This window comes from Gouania willdenowi, chromosome 10 (assembly GCF_900634775.1).
Source record: "Gouania willdenowi chromosome 10, fGouWil2.1, whole genome shotgun sequence".
Taxonomy (NCBI): Eukaryota; Metazoa; Chordata; class Actinopteri; order Blenniiformes; family Gobiesocidae; genus Gouania; species Gouania willdenowi.
Window position 1 is genome coordinate 7,021,596 of NC_041053.1, and position 20,779 is coordinate 7,042,374.

Below are 20,779 nucleotides of genomic sequence, written 5' to 3' on the forward strand. Positions count from 1 at the left end.
TTCATTTTTCAAAGACGAAAACTATGACTAAATCAAAGCCACTCAACTCAAAACCTCCAGCAAGTCTTTGGCGAATCTGTGCTACATCTTCTTATTCACAGTAGCTTCATGTGACAGTGTATATTAGTACAAGCAACAGTAAGATAAAAGTGGGGGCTGCAGAATGACATCATCATCATCAGTGAAGAGTGGAGTTGAGCCTGAGGTGGTACCTCTGCTTTAGATGAGGAGGGTGGGTGTTAGTGGTGGAGGTGATGGTGAGCTGCTGCTGCTGGACAGACTGGATCCCAGTAGCATCTCCTTCTCTCGGAGCAGACAGGGACCAGTGAGGTGCTGGCTGTGGGAGTGGAAGAGACGCAGGAAGGACAGGAGGAACTGGGCCAGCCACAGAGACGTCACAGCCCACAGAGACGCCTGAGGACACAGCAGCACTTCCATTAATCTAACATTTGAAACTGCCTCTGTGTGCTACACCTGCCGAATCTTCTGGTTTGCATGTTCTCCCTGACCAGGGCTCGAGACTGCGACCAAAATGGTTGCATCTGCGAGTATTTTTTCAGTGTGCAAGTGAAAATTTTATTTGTTCGCCTCCGTGCGAGTGTGTATGGGTGACCGTATTTTGGACGGAGCGGCTGAGCACCTTGTCACGTCCGACAGAGTGCACTTCTCGCTCTCTCTCTCTCTCGCTCGCTCAGGGGGTGAGGAGACGGTTTGCACTCACGCAACATGGCTGCGGGTAATGAAACGGTGAATGTGTTGAGTATAAACACCAATGTGCTCCTTTGGAGTGCATGCGGTCCGTAAACGGACCAGGCATAATGAGCCCTTCACTGAGTGCACGCTCACATTGAAAGCAGAAGGAAAAAGGAAGAACGTGCCCAGCACCGTGATAGAACATACACACATCAGAATCAGCATGGAGGGACCAGAACTAATGGACTATGATGCCAGGCCAGATGATCAACTGTGGTTAGATTAGGGGGCCACATCCCGGCGGGGCGGTCTGGCTTGGCCTCTAGAGGGGGCCCTGGCTTTAAAGAACTGAAGCTCGTGGCGCGGGCGGCATCAGCATCTGGGGCGCCCGGGGGGGCTAGGTTGGGGTGCCTGGGGACTGGCGGGGGGACTCCCAGCGGCCCCCTGGTGCCTTATGCGGCTTGGGGTGTGGTCGTTCGCCCTGGGCGGGCTGCTCCTGGTGCTGCATCCATTCCGGGTCCTCCTGGCCTGGGGTCGGGTCCTTGCTGGCTCTGGGCTCACCGGCGGGTGCCCGCCGGCTGCCCGTTCGGCGTGGCTCTGGTCGTCTGCGGGGCGTGGGCTTTGGCTCCTCCGCTGGGGTCTCGGGCGGGGGGCTCTCTGGGCCCTCCCCTCGGGGGGCTGGGCGCGGGGGTGTGGGTGGTGGTGGGGGGGTGTGGGGCTGGGGGGCCTGGGGGTTGGGGGTTGGAGTCGGTGGCGTGGTGCGCTGGGTCCTTGGCTCTTTGGGGGCTTTTTGGGTGTGTATGGGGGGGGGCAGTGGCAGCCTCTCGGCTTGGGACCTTGGGGGCGTTCGGGGGGCTGCTTGGCCGTGGGGTGGTCGCCGGGGGCCCCTAGATCTCTCGCTCTTTCTGCTGGCCCGACTGCTTCTTCGGGCCCGGGGGCGGCTCATGGGTTTTGCAGTAGCGGCTCTTGGAATCACATTTGTCATGGACGCACTGGCCTCGGGCTGTGGGATAACACTCATACTGGGCTCAACCACAGACACGTTGTTCCCAAATACCTGTTTTATGTAACTTCCACTCACTTCCTCCTCTGCTCACAGCCACCACCATTATTCCTAAGCCGCACACTGGTCACCAGACTGGCTTGATAACACAACAATAAGCACAATATACACAACCACAATTTCACATCACATCACTTGAAACTTATTGATTATTCCCCACCCATTCGTTTTCCTATCTTGTATCCCTCCTCCCTGTTAACTCCCCCCCCCACCCCCCTCACCCTGGTGTAACACTGCCCTCTCTCTTTTACATCCTCCCTTTAATAAAGTATTTACCCTTCCCTAGGGAGGGCTGGTGATGGTCACAATTATGCAATGAAATAAATTCATTTATTTAATTGCAATAATAAAATATGCATTGCTGTTAAAAGATTGCACTTCTTGTAGTGTTAACCTTCAACAGCATGTGCAAACAAGGTGAAAAAAAAAAAAAAAAAAAACTGTGGTTTTCCCAGGGCAAGGGTCTGCAACCAATGGCTCTGGGGCCTAATGTGGCCCTTTGACTTATTTAAAATTGCTTCCTATAGCTTTAAAAAAAAACTATTGAAAAATAGTTACTTTTTTACAGAGGCTATTAATGAATTAATGACAAATAAAATCAAGATATAACAATTTGTTAACCTAAAATAAATCACGTTGTGCAATGACTCAGCACATTCCTACTTCACCTCCTGCAACATCTACAGACCATCAACTTTCCTGCACCTGTGGCTAACCTTAAGTTTTAAATCCCTGGTAAGAAACTAAACCAACAAAAACACTATTCTGAGATTTTACTTGTGTGGGAACAGATAAATTTAACCACCAATGTGTAGTTAAATATGTATGTTTTATGTGTGGCAAGAAATGAGAAATTAGCATGTGTTGATCACATGATCATGTGTTATCAAATTCAAGTTACATTTTGTAGCCTTTCAAATACATTAACTAAAAAAAAATGTTCTTTATAAAACATTGTGTTTATGTAAACTGAGATATGTAAGGATTTTAAGATGCAAGATACTGTTTTATTTATTGATGTCAATTTTATTTTATTGTTTTAACTGTTTTTAAGTTTCCATTTACATGATCAATATAAATCAAATTAAATCAAACATTATTCTATATAATTTTAACTGGATAGAATTTAATACACTGTATTGTCTTCATTGAGAAGGTATTTTTTTGCCTCCAGGAGGACTTTAATCCAGGTGAGATGAGGTTAAATGTTTCCGTGTAGAGTAAAGGTTGCAGACCCCTGACCAGGGGAAGAGGGTTAGGAGACCCCACTATAAGAGCCTCTGAATTTAATTCATGGGGTGAAGCAATGCAGATGCTAAGTTGGTTATGCTACTGTTAAGGTAATTCAAGTACAGCCTTTCTGCAAAATAAAAAAAAAAACAGAATACATGTAACCTGTTGTTATGCTTTGCTGTTATTTAAAACTTTTTGTTACATCTTATTTTAAAATTATATAAACTAAATTACCTGTTATTTCAGCCACTGCTTGTTGCAGAAAAACTTAATATTGACACTAAAACATTAAAACATTTTGCAAATACATCTTGAGTCTTTGTCAATCTTAACTTCATACAAAACTACGGTACGCCAGTTAAGTCAACTATTCATCAGCATGCGTGGCTATGCTGTAACATACTTGAAACTTGAAAATACCCATAGGTTAAGGTGGAAAGGAAATTATAATTGTAGTATACATGTAGATTACTTCAAAGACAGGATGAAACTATGGTTTCAATAGAGCATTGCATCAACACTAGCACCAAGTCCTAATCTTCCAGGTTTAAGACTAAAAAGTTATGCATGTGCTTAAAAAAGGTGCAGAAAAGCAATACTTAGTTGTCACTAAATTACAAACATTTTCCTTTAAAACAGTGACGGGCAAACCACATACTGTATGACAAAATACCTGTCATTTGTAGCAAATTTAATGAACATTTGTTGTACTTTATGAGTGTTTCCTACCTGTGCCAGACTGAGGTCAGTGTAGAAAGAGGAAGTGTCCACATCCAGGTGAAGAGCAACTAACTGGGAGTCTGCACAGCTGAATCAAAGGAAGGAAAAAGATCCTCAGTCAGAAAACAAGCCGTCACAGTTTTACAGTCTTAAACAAAGTGATCGATGTACCGTCTTCCAGCTAACCCAAATTTGGCATAATCAGGAACATCTCCAGCAACAAATAGGTGAGGTACCTGTAAGGCCGCATGTTGTTGTTGGTTACAACATCACACCAGGAGCTGAATCCCAGAGACATGATGATACTCGCGCCCCCGGAAAGGAAGAGGACGCACACACTGAGCAGCACAGTGAGGAATGATGAAAACAAGTTGCTGGATGAGAAATAACACAACCACAGAGCATCATTACACATGGTTCAATCACTGTTTGTCAGATTCAGACACATCTGATTTTTAATCTACTTGTACATCATGTCTCAGACTGATAACCCGTCCTGGATGTACCCTGTCTTTGTACTTGTTATGTTATAAGTGAACTTATTCATCTTGTTGATGCAAGCAGAGAGGCACTGGTGAGTAGAAAAAGCAGGGTTGACATGCTTGTTTATTTTCCAAGCTCCACATTTTACAACTATTTGTCTCAAGCTAAAGCTGACTTTGCAGCAGCAAAACATCAATCAATCTTTTATGTCTGCTTATGCTGTTCAGGGTCACAGAGCTTCTGTAACTGTCATATATATATATAAATATATACAATATGTGTGCACATATATTAGGATTTACATGATCAGGATTTTTGGACCGATCAGTGAGTTTAAAATAAACGATCACTGATTCAATCATATGAATTCAGGTTGGTTGTTTTAGGTATCGATCAAATTCCTTTGGTACTACCTGATACAGATTCACAAAAAATCAAATGGTGCCATGTTTCGGGACCTAAACGCAGCTTTGTGACTGTGAGAGAGTGGAAGAGCTGAAGTATTTCCATACAGGATCTGAACATAACATTTGCTTTCAGTCTGTGGGTGCGTGCGCCCTTTAACTGCAAACGAATGCCCTAGTGGCTCGACCAGTGTGCGGAGTGAGGGAGCGTATGTGAATGGAGCAGATCGATTATAAGCTGGATGCCATTTTTGAGTGATTGGCAAAATAAACGTTGCAGCTGTTGAATTAAACCAGAGTCCCATGTCATACTCAATGACTGCTGTAAAGCAAGGGAGATAACCCCCAAACTGAGGATAGCTTCAGCCCCCAGAGCGAAGTTGACTCTTCCGACCACGGTCTGAAAACGAGACAATTTTTGTGTTTTTTACGTGTATCGCCATCAGCCGATGCGGGCTGCTGTGTTCGCCGATCCGCATTATTTACAGAAAGCAGAAATATTTTTTTACTTGTTCTTGTTCTACATCACCTGTTTTTTTACTTGTCGTTCTACCTCACCTTAATTAATTTCAATAAATGTTCCTTTTTTAATTGAGACTCATACTATTTGTTATCATTATTGTGTAATTTTTATGATTTAAATTGAGGGAGCAAAAATAGCATCGGCTGCAAATATCGTATCAGTATCAGTCATCGGCTAAGGCTGATGGAAAAAAAATCGGTATCGGCCCAAGGCAAGGCAAGGCAAGGCAAATTTATTTGTATAGCGCATTTCATACACAGGGCAACTCCAATGTGCTTTACATGATGAAACATTCAACTGTTTAAAATCTATAAGAACATTTAAAATCATCAGTAAAATCAATTAAAATCATCAACAAACACATTACATCAACAACGTGACCAAAAATCTCTCTCTCAATCATACGCAGTAGAGAAAAAAAGCGCCTTTAACTTTGATTTAAAAATGTTCACATGTGATGCTGACTTCAGCTCTTTGCAGCATAACAACTAAAAGCAGCATCACCATGTTTACTGTGAGCGCTGGGCTCCACTATCTGACCTGTGTCCATAGATCTGAGAGACCTGCTGGGTTCATGCCTGACTAACATGTCACTGATGTATTCTGGACCAAACCCATTCACAGATTTATACACCAGCAGCAGAACTTTAAAGTCTATTCTGAGGCTGACTGGGAGCCAGTGTAAAGACTTTAAAACTGGAGTAATGTGCTCTGACCTCTTTGTTCTGGTTAAGACCCGAGCTGCAGGGTTCTGAGCCAGCTGTAGATGTTTAATGCTCTTTTGGGGGATTCCTGTCAGAAGACCATTACAATAGTCCAGTCTGCTGGAGATAAAAGCATGGACCAGTTTCTCCTGATCTTTATAAACCTTTCACTCTGGAGATGTTCTTTAGGTGGTAGAAGCTGTTTTTGTCATAGATTTGATCTGACTGCTGAATGGAAGATCTGAGTCAATCAGAACACCAAGGTTTTTGACTTGGTCTTTAGCTTTTAAAGATTGAGACTCAAGGTACTCGCTGACAGCAGTCCTCTTTTCTTTGTTACCTAAGACAATCACCTCCATCTTATCATGATTAAGTTGAAGGAAGTTTTCACTCATCCAGCAGTTTACTTTTTCTAAACAGTCACACAACACCTCAATGGGACCATAGTCATCTGAGTTCAGTGATAGATATAGTTGTGTGTCATCTGCCTAGCTCTGATAATCAACCTTACAGTTCTGTAAAAGTTGTCCTAAAGGAAGCATATAAAGGATAAACAGAAGGGGTCCAAGAACAGAGCCCCGAGGAACCCCACATGACATTGGTAATCTGTCAGATTCAAAGTTTCCAATTCTTACAAAAGAACTTTGCTCCTCCAAGTATGATTTAAACCATTGGATTACTTTTCCATTTAGTCCAACCCATGTTTGCAATCTGTGCAACAAAATTGTATGATCTACAGTGTCAAATGCAGCACTTAGATCCAACAGAATGAGAACAGATACTTTTCCTAAATCAGTGTTCAACCTTATGTCATTGATCACTTTGATAAGAGCAGTTTCAGTGCTGTGATGAGAACGAAAACCTGACTGAAATGTATCAAATATTTTGCTGAATTTTAAGGCCCTAAAAAAATCCATATTGGTTTATCCCTAGACGAGACACGGGAAAGCTTAACACTTTGCACGCACAAGAGCGTCATGGCTCCGCTTTTAAAAATGCGTTGCGGACAGAGCACTTGCAAAAAACATGGCAGGTCTTAATGGGAGCTAAACCATTTAATTAAGTCCCTGAACAGCAGCAGTGTTGACTACAAGAGAGTTGGAGATGAAGCAGTGGAGGCAGACCACGCTGGAACTACATGAAGCCTCCATCAGCATTAGCATTAGGAGCAAAGACATATTTCCTGACTGTGGCATCGCAAAACCCGCTGTTGCTTATCGTCCATATTCACAGGTGCACAGTGGAGGTTAGGCGCATACACACATGCACACACACAGGTGCACAGCAGATGTTAGGCGCATACACACATGCGCACACACACAAGCACACAAGCTTCTGTGTCCACCATCGCCCTGAAACAAACAGAAGTCTACGGTATGAAAGAAAAAGTAAATAGGAGAGCATCGTTCCACTCTAGGACTCTCCCTTTAACTTGCTCGGGCTGAACAAAGTTTTCTTTTTTTGCGTTGCCATGTCTGCCCTAACCCTTAGCCTTCATTAACCGAATCCCTAACCCAGGGGTCTGCAACCTTTACTCTCAAAGGAGCCATTTTACCTCATCTCACCCCGAATAAAGTCCTCCTGGAGCCGGAAAAATACCGCCTCAATGTATACAATACAGTGTATTAAATTCTATACAGTTAAAATTATATAGAATAATGTTTGATTTAATTTGATTTAATAAAGTAAATGGCAACTTAAAAACAGTTTAAAATAAAATAAAATGAATTGACATAAAAAAAAATAACAACAAAACCGTGTCTTGCATCTTCAAATTCTTACGCATTTCAGTTTACATGAAGACAATTTATATAAATAATGTTTTTTATGTTAATGTATTTAATGTATTAATGCATGATCATGTGGTCAACGCATGCTAATTGCTAATTTCTTGCCACACATAAAGCATGCATATTTAACCGGCACATTGGTAGTTAAAAGAATCTGTTCCCACACAATTAAAATCTCTGTTTTCTTCCAGAATAGTTTTTTTGTTGGTTTAGTTATCTTACCAGGGATTTAAAACTTAAGGTTAACCAGAGGTGCAGGAAAGTTGATGGTCTGTAGATGTTGCAGCAGATGAAGTAGGAAGGTGCACAGCGTGATTTATTTTTAAGTTAACAAATTTTTATATGATTTTATTTGTCATTAATCATTAATACCCTCTGTAAGAAAATAACTCTTTATTTCAGTATTTTTTTAAAGCTATATGGAGCCATGGCAAAGGACTCAAAGAGCCACATGAGGCTCCAGAGCCGCAGGTTGCAGACCCCTGCCCTAACCCCTTCCCAACCCCACTACATCCCTCCACCTGACCCAAAAAATGCCAAAATAGCTCCAAAGATGTAATAATTTAGTGAATTACACTTAACGACAGCCTTCATGCCACCATTTTCATTCTAATGACAGTGTAATATCAGCCTTATGTATAAAACTAAAAAAATAAAGTGTTAGCGAATAATGTAATGAGACTTTGACAACATTATGCACTTATTTTTTTTATCAAAACGTACACCCAATAAATGAATAAAATATGTCTAAAATAATAATGCCGATATATGTATATCATTTGAAACGTTATACATATAAACAAGAATCTAGAGTTAAAAGGTCCACTTTGGACCCATTGTCTGGCCGAAAATAGACCGCGGGCTGTATGTTTAAGACAAACAACCTAGTCGTGCTTTACTTCTAATGCTAAAACATGCGCATCCATGTGGATCGGTGGTGACGATGTAAACATGTGCAATGTGCGTGCATGCATGGTGGAGGTGACCCACTCGTCGTGTCTTCCATGCAGGTAGAGCAGACCCCTCCAGCACTGAGCGGCTCCGTACAGAACCGTGAAGATCCCCACGAAGGTGGCGAACTGACAGGCGGCCGGTGGGCCCCACTGATGCAGCACCAGCCTCGGCTCCTCCCCGGCCGGCTGTCCGCTGCTCCAGTATCCGCTGGAGAAAAGCGCGCAGCGGCCTTTGAAGGCAGAGCCGTTCAGAGCCATGGGGACGACCAGCAGCAGCCCCGCGGCCACACACAGGCCGTGAACCGCACAGTGAACTAGCAGCAGCCGCCGGTCCAGCTCCATGTCCACAGAATACCCGAACTCAGGTCAGTCACAGTCACAAAGCCGAGGAAACACTTCAAAGTGAACTCATCTCTGGGTGTGTCCCGATGCCCCGCCCCCCCAGTAGGAGAGTGGGAGGAGCGGTGGTCGACACGCACGAGCCGCACGTACTCCCAAGAAAGAGAAGAGCTCTCACTCCATCACACATCCAGAGACCACAATGCACCTCACAGAGTCACACTAAAAGCCCCACTGACGTTAGAACATTCAAATTAAAATACAAAATAATTCTGGCTTTACACTGCCACGTTAGTTTTATGTACTAAACAATTAAACACACAAATGCTGCATTCACATGAACTTTGTTTTACTTATCACTTTAGCCCAGCGTTTTTCAACCATGAGGTCGCCTGAAATGTCTAGTATTAACAACATAAAAAATTACTGATTAAGGTTATATTTTTCTTTTCTTTTTTAAATTGTATTTATTAAAAACAATCCATAATACCACAGAAATAAACGTACAGTGCAGGAAAAGGCAGAAAGCTCAAAGAGCTGAAATGATTATTATTGTTTTTCAAATTAAAACAAAAACACCACACACAATCTCAAACAACTGTATTCTATACTTTCACTTTCTCAAATATAAATCTAGTTCAAATAAAAAGCATTATAAAAATACCTGAGCTGGCACATATTGTCACTTAGTGCACTATTTCTGTCTACTCTGCATTTGTAACACTGTATAACAAATATGATTTAAAAAAAAAAAAAAACAATTTCAGAGAAAAATGTCTCTGGGGTCGCCAGAAATTTGTGATATAAAAATGGGGTCATGGATGGAAAAGGGTTGGGAACCACTGCTTTAGCCCAACTTCCCTTTGTTTACCTTGTACAATTTATTGTTAGTTCTTTATTTTCAATTATATTTTCTGTAAGTAGACCTACACTTTCCATTTGTCACTTCATTTTGTTTCCACATCACACGTGAAGGTTATGACAATATATTGTCTGTATACAAACTACTTCAATCCTTATTTCCATAGTGTCATTATACAGCACCACGCGATGCTGAATTTGTAACATCTAAAAGACATTATTGTCACTTTTTCAATTCAGGATGTCAAAGCAACTTATCAAAAATTATCCATGTTGATCCAGAATGCTGTAGCAAGAGTAGTGTACTGTAACCGAGTGATCTCACTTTATCAGTAGATAATCAACATGAATGTATAAATGAAGGGAGGTGTTCGTCCCAGAGATATATAACCATGTTAAATACCAAGATCGTCTGAGAACAGCCACCTGGGCAACTGCTACAACAATCGGTTTGTATAGAATTTCTTCACAAACTGTCATAATCATCTCAGGGAAGTTCATCTGCATGCTAGGTGATAATCATTATTCAGTCTTTCAGATACAGCACAACATTCATAAATAATAAAAACATGGCCTGCAATTTCTTTCAAAAGTACAAGGCACCTGTAACTTCTGCAGAAAGTCAAGGTATACACTTTGTTATTAAAAGTATTGGTTTTGGGTCTATCTTGTGACAACCCCAAGTGGATGTTGTTGTTATGGTGTGTGTGTGTGTGTGTGTGTGTGTGTGTGTGTGTGTGTGTGTGTGTGTGTGTGTGTGTGTGTGTGTGTGTGTGTGTGTGTGTGTGTGTGTGTGTGTGTGTGTGTGTGTGTGTGTGTGTGTGTGTGTGAGAGAGAGAGAGAGATAAGGTTGCTGTGCTCAATGATGGATATATGGATATGACCATGGATTGACATTGCTTTGAACTCACTGCTCCACTGCGCTCCTTTCAGTCCATGATTCAACCGTCAAAGTCTAGTGTCGTGTTGATGTCAGGCCAGAATTAGCAGATCAGATGCGTAATATACGCAGGATCACTGATGGCACAACAGTGACAGTGTGCATGACACAGCGCTGCTCAGACCTGTTGGATGATGGTCAGTAGTTAATCTTCAAATAATATAGACTGATTGACAGACTTGCTGTATTAACTCAGATCAATGGTCGATCAATAAGATGGTTTCTGTCCTAATCTGCTTTTTTTGCATGCACTGATCAGAACAAAGTTAAAGGACCAGACGGAGCACCCACATTAAAGGAGGTGGAAAAAAATATCATTAGGTTTTAAGGTTGTTGTTTAAAAAATGAATAAATAAATACAAATATGTTTATTTAGTTTTCTACATTATTTAAAGTTTGTGCAGCAGACAGAGAAGTCCATCTACCTCAAATTGAATTTCCTCAAATGTCAGTGTGCTTGTGCGCCCTGACGTCTCCACATTGAACGAGCAAAATGCTCATTTAAATAAGGGCCGTCTGCACCACTTCTGCATGTGCGCTAATCATTGTTGCAATCTTAATGAATTACGAGCAGCAGGTGAGGAAACTGCATCACTAAAGGATTTAGGGAAGCAACTGAATTACTACCCTTTATTTCAGATCTTTGTGAATCCACCCCTCAATGTGTTTTATTTTATGTGCACAGATGAAGAGGAAAGAGCATTTACAAATAATTCATCAATCAATTATGCTGTTATTATGTATAGGCAACTAATTTAACTTGTGCTTAAAACTGCTAAGTTACAACAAATCTTCGTGGTTCTACTAGTTCTAAGAAGTTAAAAGTACCTGTAATTGTGTGTTTGTTTGTCACACCTACAGCCTACCGCTTTTGGCATCAAGTAATAATGAGTTTTCACGATTAAAAAACAGGTGACCAAAGCCATTAAATCCTAAGGATGATCAATAAAGACACTGACAGCACTCTGAAACAAACTACTGTGAGCAGAGTGAGACGTCTTTGCTGAATAGACCATCAGGAGTACAAATATATCTGTGACATAAATAGCATGATGCTGCTTCTCTCCCTCCTGCTGCCCTAGTTATGGCTCTGACAGTAGACCAGCTGATCACACAGGGAGATCAATCAATCTGATTGTAGTGATTGCTGCAGTTTGAATTAATAGAGCAGACCAAACACGTTATATCACCAAAATAATACAAGTAAAATCAACCTTAACCACAAATCGACCCTTAGATGACGTATCAAGCTCAAGGCCCGCGGGCCAAATCCGGCCCTTTCGAGCATCAAATTCGGCCCGTTTGAAAAAGTAAAAATGATAGAAAAAAAACATGAAACATTTTGTAAATTACCAACTAATTCAGTTGTAGATATCTCAGCCCCTCCAAATCCACAATATTTGCCACGCTCAGTTCCCCAGTTCTTATAATACATCACAGCAGTCTATTTTTTTCACAAATTGTTGAAAGAACTCTCACGTTTTCCGAAATCCGGCAAACTTTCCTCAAACTAGTTCATAAATGATCCCCAAACCAGGATAATTTAAGTGAAGAGACTGATTTACTCACATACTTTGTTATTTATGCCTGGAAGTGCAAACCAGTTGTCCGTATTTGGCCCCTGAACTAAAACGAGTTTGACACCCCTGCCTTAGATTTTTTAAAGAAAATTGCATGTTAATAATACGTTTCCTAGTGGTTGTTACATAATTTAGAAAGATATTTTAATCATAATTTGGTCAGAAACATCCTTAGAAATCAACCAAGAACATTATGTGTTTGAACATATCTCTCCAAATTAGGTTAAAGAATAAACACAGTATGTGTCATTTATAAGTTACAGTGGGGCAAAAAAGTATTTAGTCAGCCACCAATTGTGCAAGTTCTCCCACTTAAAAAGATGAGAGGCCTGTAATTTTCATCATAGGTATAACTCAACCATGAGAGACAAAATGAGAAAAAAAATCCAGAAAATCACATTGTAGGATTTTTAATGAATTAATTGGTTAATTCCTCGGTAAAATAAGAATTTGATCACCTACAATCAATCAAGATTTCTGGCCCTCACAGACCTGTAACTTCTTCTTTAAGAGGCTCCTCTGTCCTTCACACGTTACCTGTATTAATGGCACCTGTTTGAACTCGTTATCAGTATAAAAGACACCTGACCACAACCTCACACAGCCACACTCCGGTCGGGAGCAGGTTTGACCCACGGACTGTGTTACTATGGTAACCAAGGTGTTTTCTCGTTGATTAAAACCCGGCTTAACGGAGCCGGACTCTCAGGTTAAACCAGATGAAACTCCCCTCAAGAAGTCACTTATTTGTGGCCCTGCTGTGATAAAAGTTGCCCACCTCTGCTGTGGTGTTTCATGAACTACCATAACATTTAGATTTGTGTTTATTAAAACCACATGAAATCAACTAAATAACCATTGTTCACAGAATGAACATTACATAAATAAAGATAAGTTGGAGTTAACTAACTCAGCTGCATTCATCAATACAACTGTCATTTGCAAAAAAAACAAACAAAACAAAACAAAAAAAACACAAATGCAACCAAGGATATTAAGTCAAAACATAATCCCATTACTTGTAGTAATGTGTGAGCATCACGAGGTACATTTTAACAAACAATAAAGAATAATAAAATGCCACGTTGAAGGTTCTTTGCTAAAGTGATTGTCCAAACAACAACACGACGTGACCTTCCTCTCTCTGATTTGCTCTTGCATTGACGAACATGTACAAAGCAATGGTAGAACTGGGACAACCAGTATGAGGAGGATCAACAGAAACTTTTCCCTTTTTCACCCAGACAAAGTAGAAAAAAAACCCCTGAAACTTTTTATCATCAGAACTGAAGCAATTCAAAAACATGAGCTGACAGGACTGGAAAAAGTACTAACCGGTAGTAGCCAGGACATCTATACGGCACCGATTGTAAAGTTGCGCATGCTAAAATAAACAGCAACTTTTTGCAACGTTTAGCAACAAACCATGTTTTTAAAAAAAAAGATATGTGGATTTTATGTGATGTTAAATCTAAATGTTGAATGCAAAATGCTAAATCTAAATCTCCAAGGTGAAACTAAATATTTAGCTAATATGCAAATAACCGGAAGTACCAATATAAGAGCTCATTCAGAGATAGATTTAGATTTAACATTTACATTTAGATTTAACAATTAGATTTAACATTGACATGTTTTAAGGAGAAAAGTAAATATTACAATTTCACAAATGTTGCTATAAATCTCGTCAAAAGTAACAAAAAAAAAATCACATACGGTTTTTTTTTTAACATGTGGTTTGTTGTTGAATGTTTCAAATAGTTACTGTTTATTTTAACATTCCTAGCTTTACAATCGTCACCTTGATCCCATAGACATCGATAGAAATGTAGAGTAAAAAGCAACATTTTTGGGGCGTTCCACGGTGACGTAATCTTTACTCTCTCCATGACGTCGCGCAGTGGCTGATGGGTAGAAAGGTCATCGATCAGCGATGAGAAGTAAAGCGGATTTTCTGCATTAGGATAGATTATCTCTTTGTTAATCCAGACAATGCAGCTGAATGAAACATTAATATCGCTAATGGAACATTACTGGTGTTTATTTCATCATAAAGACATCTTTATGGCTGCTGCTGAGTGATTTCGGGACTCTGGAGGTACCGTGGCTGCTAGCTGCTACCTGGCTAACAGCTGCATTGTTGTTGTTTTGCCGCTGGGTCCGTGGTCCTCCGGGCCGTGCTGGGCTCTGCACCGCCTGGGTGATGTGTCTCTGTCAGCTCCGCGAACATGGATGAAAGATCCGGCGGCCACCATCGACTCATAATCGTCCTGCTCATGGTGTTGCTGTTTGGGGTGCTTATGATCCAGTATGCGTGTCCCAGCAAGTCTGAATGCTACATGCTGCACCAGCTGGGCTCCTGGTTAGCCGTCGGCAGAAAGGCTGGCCCCGGATACCTGGGTACCGACCCCCAGGACGGGCTCCAAAGAGACCCGTACATCGCAGAGGACAGGGCTCTGGCCCGCTTCGTCCCCCGATTTAACTTCACCAAGGCGGACCTGAACCGGGTCGTAGACTTTAACATCAAAGGGGACGATGTGATCGTTTTCCTGCACATTCAGAAAACAGGCGGTACCACGTTCGGTCGTCACCTGGTGAGGAACATCCAGCTCGAGCGGCCCTGTGAGTGCCACGCGGGCCAGAAAAAGTGCACCTGCCTCCGACCCGGTAAGAAGGAGACGTGGCTCTTCTCCCGGTTCTCCACTGGCTGGAGTTGTGGACTCCATGCAGACTGGACAGAGCTCACCAGCTGTGTCCCGACCCGCATGGACTCACAAGAGGTTGCAAAGAACCTGCCGAGGTAGGTGAGACTGTTTAGGTCCTCAATCAACATGTGGGTCAGGACCCTAAAGTGAACATCCAACCAATCAAACATCGCTGCTGTCACTACATTTTGGGCGCTGATTGTAAAGTTGCACATTCTAAAATAAACAGCAACAAACCACGTTTGCGTAACTTATTACAATTTATTTTATGTTACTTTTGACCAGAATTACAGCAATATTTGTGAAATTTGTGATATTTTATTTTCTTGTACACGTATGTCATTGACATATATGTCATTGACATATATGTCATTAAATCTAAATGTTAAATCTAAATATTAAATCTAAATGCTAAATGTTTAAGTGCTAAATATTTAGTTTCAAAGGGGGTACTTACGTTCAAAAGTAAGAAAAAGTGGGTACTTACTTGAGCCAAAAAAGTTTGAGAACCACTATAAGGGACAAAGGACTTTTGTTAAATCATGTAGAATTGCTAACATCAACATCCTGATACATTGGACTTCTTTAAAGTGAATAATCTGTACAGCCTACATTAATGTTATTGAAGTAGGTTTAGAAAATGGTTCACAATATGATGTGATTAAACAATATTGGTTTCAAGCGATTGATATGATATTTAGAAGAGGAGAAAAAATATGAATTAGTTTATTCATTTATTAAATTAAAGTTAATTAGACTTTTAACTCGGGATGCCCCGATACAACTTTTTCATTTCTGATATGATATCGATATTGCAGCCTTGCGTATCGGCCGATATTGATACGGTATGATATCATCATGAATCATACTTACTTTTATATATATATATATATAAGTAATAATTACTTATTTTGTAATGTAGAATGTTAGAAAAGGCTTGATGAAGTGATGTTACTCAGAGAACAATAGTCAGCAGCAGTAGGTATGAGGAAAAACTGACACATTTATTATTAATCAATTGGTTACATACATTTTAACCTTCAACATAACATCTACATTATTCTACAATTGAATAAAATAAATAAAAAATGAATTGCAATAAATAAATTAAAAAATGGGGAATTTGAATTTGATATCCAATATTCATTTTCAGACTGATGTCGGACCAATATCGATCGAGACACCCTTACTTTTAACTCTGAGTTTTGTAAGTATCAAACTAAATACAAAACATATGATGAAACTTAAGTCCTTTTTAAAGTACTACTGACAGTTTCTGCCACTGTGAAACTAGAACCACAGCTAATATATGCTCACCATCATGACACCCTTTTAAAAAAATCTTCAAAAAAAATCAAACTTAAGGCCCGGGGGCTAAATTTGGCCCACATGAGAAAGAAAACATGAATGATTGTGTAGATTAGCACCTTAATTCAGTTGTAGATCTTTCAGCCCCTCCAAATGCACACTTACAATTAAACTCCACAATATTTGCCAGCACTTACAGTGCTCCCACATGTGGCAATTAGTAGGTAGTGCAACAGATTTTTAAAACATTGAGCATAAATAAGTGCATAAGTGTCAAACTCAAGGCCCATGGGTCAAATCAAGCCTTTTGGATCATCCAATTCGACCATGTTGTGTAAATGAAACTCAACAATATTTGTAGGAGCTCATGGTTTTCCCGGTGCTTATATCGCATTTTCGCAGTCATTTTAATGTTGCTTTTTTGATTTTTACTGTTGAAAAAAACTAAATCTTACAATATCCTTTAATTTTCCTCAAATTATAATAGAACATTTCATGAGTATATACTATGCAGATGAATGACAAAAGAATATTTATTTCTGTGTCTCAGAATTATTTAACCATGTTATGACGACAGAGACATGCTTTGACTTAGGGCTGAACGATATTGACCAAAACTCATATCTCAATATTTTTTTCTCAAAATGGCAATATATGATTTAAATCTAGATCATTTCAACTCTAAAGTCTCATCAAAAAGACAATTTTATGTTACATTTGCTGATGAAAAATGATGCACATGCACATTTATTAACAAACAGCTGCACAATGTTTGCCACTTTTGCCTTTTTCATCTATAAGGGACAGCACGTGTGAGTGAGTTCTGTAGTGTGGCTTGTTTAAAGAAAGGTCTGGGTTAGGACACACTCAGTGATCGTCTAACTGAGCTTTTCATGCTGTTCTGAGAAGTAAGGAAAGCAGCGACTCCTGAAACAAGTATTTTAATACAAAATAAGCTATAAAATATATATATCTCAAAAATATGGAAAAATTGTTAAGAGTAACACTGTTTGACTATTGACTGTACTCGTAAAATAAATATAGATATATCTTCATAAAGGCGATAGAGCTGGGCAACATATCATGATTCAAGATATATTGATTTTGGTGATATAGAAAATGACAATATCGCCTGTGTCGAGATACATCTACAGTATATATTTTTTAACTTGTTTTCATTTATACTATCACAGTACAAATCACATCATAAATATTTAACATTAATCTTAGAGTACAGTCAATCAGTGTCCTTTACAATTTTTCCATATTTCTGAGATATATATTTCATAATTCATAGAAATAGAAAAGGAAACTTAACAAAATAAATGCCTAACTCAGACTTTCCCTTACACCAGGAGTCTGTAACCTTTACTCTCAAAAGAGCCATTTTGCTTCATCTCACCTGGATTAAAGTCTTTCCGCAGCCGAAAAAAGTTGTCCTCTCATAAAGAGAATACAGTGTATTAAATTATTATTTGATTTAATTTTGATCAAGTAAATGGCAACTTAAAACCTGTTTAAAATAAAATAAACATCAAGAAATAACAAAACAGTATCTCAGTTTACATGAAGAAAATGTTATATGAAGATTTTTTATTTTTTTTTCAATGAATGTATTTGAAGGGCTACAAAAAGTAACTTGAATTTGATAACACATGATTATGTCAGTCAACACATGCTAAATGCTCATTTGTTGCCACACATAAAGCATGCTTATTTAGACGGCAGTCACAGCACATTGGTGGTTGAATGAATCTGTTCCACACAATTAAAATCTCTATTTTCTTCCAGAATAGTGTTTTTATTGGTTTAGTTTCTTACCAGGGATTTAAGACTCAAGGTTAGCCACAGGTGCAGGAAAGTTGATGATCTGTAGATGTTGCAGGAGGTGAAGTAGGAAGGTGCTGAGTCATTGCACAACATGATTTATTTTTAGGTTAACAAATTGTTATATCATGATTGTTAACAGATTGTTATATCATTTTATTTGGTGTCAATGTCATTAATCATTATTAGACTCTGTAAGAAAATAACAACTCTTTATTTCATTTTTTTTTTTAAGCTATAGGGAGCCATTGCAAAAGAGTCATAGAGCCACATGAGGCTCCAGAGCCACAGGTTGCAGACCCCTGCCCTAAACAAGCCACACTACAGAACTCACTCACATGTGCTGTCCTTTATGCTGCGTTCACACCGGATGCATCACGAAATGTCCGTACGTCCAGATTACATACAAAATCAACGGATAGATGCGTCCCAGATGCAAAATCTTTCCAGTGTGGCGTGGCGGTACGATCCACACGTCAAGAGCGTTGGTTGTGCGAGCGTGCTCTCGATTTTACGCACATTCGCAAGAGTTGAAAATATTGAACTCCTGCTGTTGTTTCGCATGACGAAAGCCAATCAGAGTCTTTGTTGATGATGACGTCAGGCCGTCAACACAAACACTGGTCTGTTCACCCATTCAACCATTGAGTAGAAGTTGTGTGTGACCACCTGGAGCTGTATGACACGATCTTTATAACCGGGACCGGATTAGGAAGGATTAGGTGTGGAGGAGAATCAGTGAGGAGGTGGTAGTAGCAGGTAAAAGTTCTCTCTGTAGTTTTCATCTTTAAAGTCAGCACTGTGTTAGGATAGCATTAGCCGCTAATCACACCGGCTTTTTTCACTGGTGGTTTATGTTTATGAGAGGAGACAGTGAAAGTCACAGAGTTGGATGTGTCGCTGGTGGGCGGGGCTTTGCTTCAGATGTGCGTATAATGCGAATGGGGACATTTTTTGATCCTGCGGTACGTTTCGTGTGGCAGATGCGTCTGGTGCCGCAGAAGACGCATTCGGTGTGAATGCAGCATTAGAGGCAAAAAAGCCAAAAGTGGTACATATTGTGCAGCTGTCTGTTAATAAATGTACCTGTGTGGCATTTTTCATCAGCATATTTAACCAAGAATTGTCTTTCTGATCAGACTTTAATGAGTTAAAAAAAAATAATCAAGATTTATATCGTATATTGCCATTTTAAGAAAAAATATTGAGGTATGAATTTTGGCCCATATCACCCAGTGCTAGTCATTATCTATTTTGCCAAAATAGAAAACTGGATATACAGTATATTGCCCATTCCTACTTTGACTGACTTAAAGTTTTCTGTTTATATCCAGGAGGAACTATTATTACATTACCATCCTAAGAGACCCCTTGTCCCGCTACCTGAGTGAGTGGCGTCACGTCCAGCGGGGGGCGACCTGGAAGGCCTCTTTACACGTGTGTGAAGGACGCTCACCAACCCTCTCAGAACTGCCCAACTGTTACCCAGGAGACGACTGGTCGGGTTGCTCCCTCCAGGAGTTTATTGACTGTCAATACAACCTGGCAAACAACCGGCAGACCCGCATGCTGGCCGACCTCAGCCTGGTGGGCTGCTACAATGTCTCCACCATGAGCGAGGACGAGCGGTGGGCCGTCCTATTGGAGAGCGCCAAACGCAACCTGAGAGGCATGGCCTTCTTCGGCCTCACGGAGTACCAGCGTAAAACCCAGTACCTGTTTGAGCGAACGTTCAACTTAGAGTTCATTGCACCCTTCACGCAACTCAACGGCACACGCGCCGCCAGCGTGGACGTCCCTCCCCAAACGCAACACACCATCCTTCAACTGAACAAATGGGACGTGCAGCTGTACGAGTACGCCCGCGACCTTTTCCTGCAGCGCTTCCAGGTGGCGAGGCAGCAGGAGCGGCGGCAGGCCAGAGAGCGCCGTCAGCAGGAGAGGAGGCGCCTGCGTGGCAGGGTCGGTGTGAAGCAGGGTCGGCAGCTGAAACCCACGGAGACGCCACACGCCACACACAGCCGTGCAGCAGAAATGGAGCTGCAGCAGGAAACTGCTGAGGACGGAGACAATACTGACATGCTGCTCCCAGACTGGTGGGATCTGGAAGAGAATCTGACCATGGACGACTATTTGGACAATGTCGAGCAGTGGTAGTAACAGTGAGTGAAGGACAGAAAAGTGTCTTAATTTGAGGTGTGCCAACTTCAGCCTTGTCTGTTTCATCAGATTATTTTCTTTTAAAGCAAGCCTTTCATATTTTTAGTTTTAAATGAAACGAATAATTAATTTATTCTAATTTAATTGCTTTGCCACAACTGACCTCTTTATTGGGTGCGCTTGCATCTGGAACACATCTAAACACGAGTGTTGTGTCATTGGAACAAAACGTTGGATTTGTTTTTTATGTTAAAAAAAAAAGAAAAGAAGCTGTTTTCTATTTAAAACAACACTATTATGTTTATTGATGATCTAAATGTTTGCCAAAACATGTCTGAAATGTGCACACTTTAAAATGTACATGCATTTTTAAATGTCTTTAAGGAGAATGACTTTCATAGATACCTCATAGAGTAGCATTGACTGATAACAGCACAAAACACTAAGTTTATCAGTTGTTGTTTTTTTTTAATAATTAAATGGTTTTACACTT

The 20,779-nt window shown here is 40.5% G+C and overlaps 2 protein-coding genes across 2 annotated transcripts; one reads left to right on the forward strand and one right to left on the reverse strand.

Annotated features, from left to right (window-relative positions):
* LOC114471447 (transmembrane protein 179-like) lies at positions 1–8,977 on the reverse strand. Its single transcript, XM_028460259.1, has 4 exons — positions 8,604–8,977; positions 3,946–4,083; positions 3,719–3,797; positions 1–414 (listed from the first exon to the last, which is right to left on the reverse strand). The coding sequence occupies exons 1-4, from the start codon at positions 8,906–8,908 to the stop codon at positions 220–222; spliced, it is 717 nt and encodes a 238-aa protein (XP_028316060.1). The 5' UTR covers positions 8,909–8,977; the 3' UTR covers positions 1–219.
* A 5,211-nt stretch (positions 8,978–14,188) lies between these two features.
* Positions 14,189–20,779, forward strand: hs6st2 (heparan sulfate 6-O-sulfotransferase 2). Its single transcript, XM_028460258.1, has 2 exons — positions 14,189–15,086; positions 19,461–20,779. The coding sequence occupies exons 1-2, from the start codon at positions 14,515–14,517 to the stop codon at positions 20,281–20,283; spliced, it is 1,395 nt and encodes a 464-aa protein (XP_028316059.1). The 5' UTR covers positions 14,189–14,514; the 3' UTR covers positions 20,284–20,779.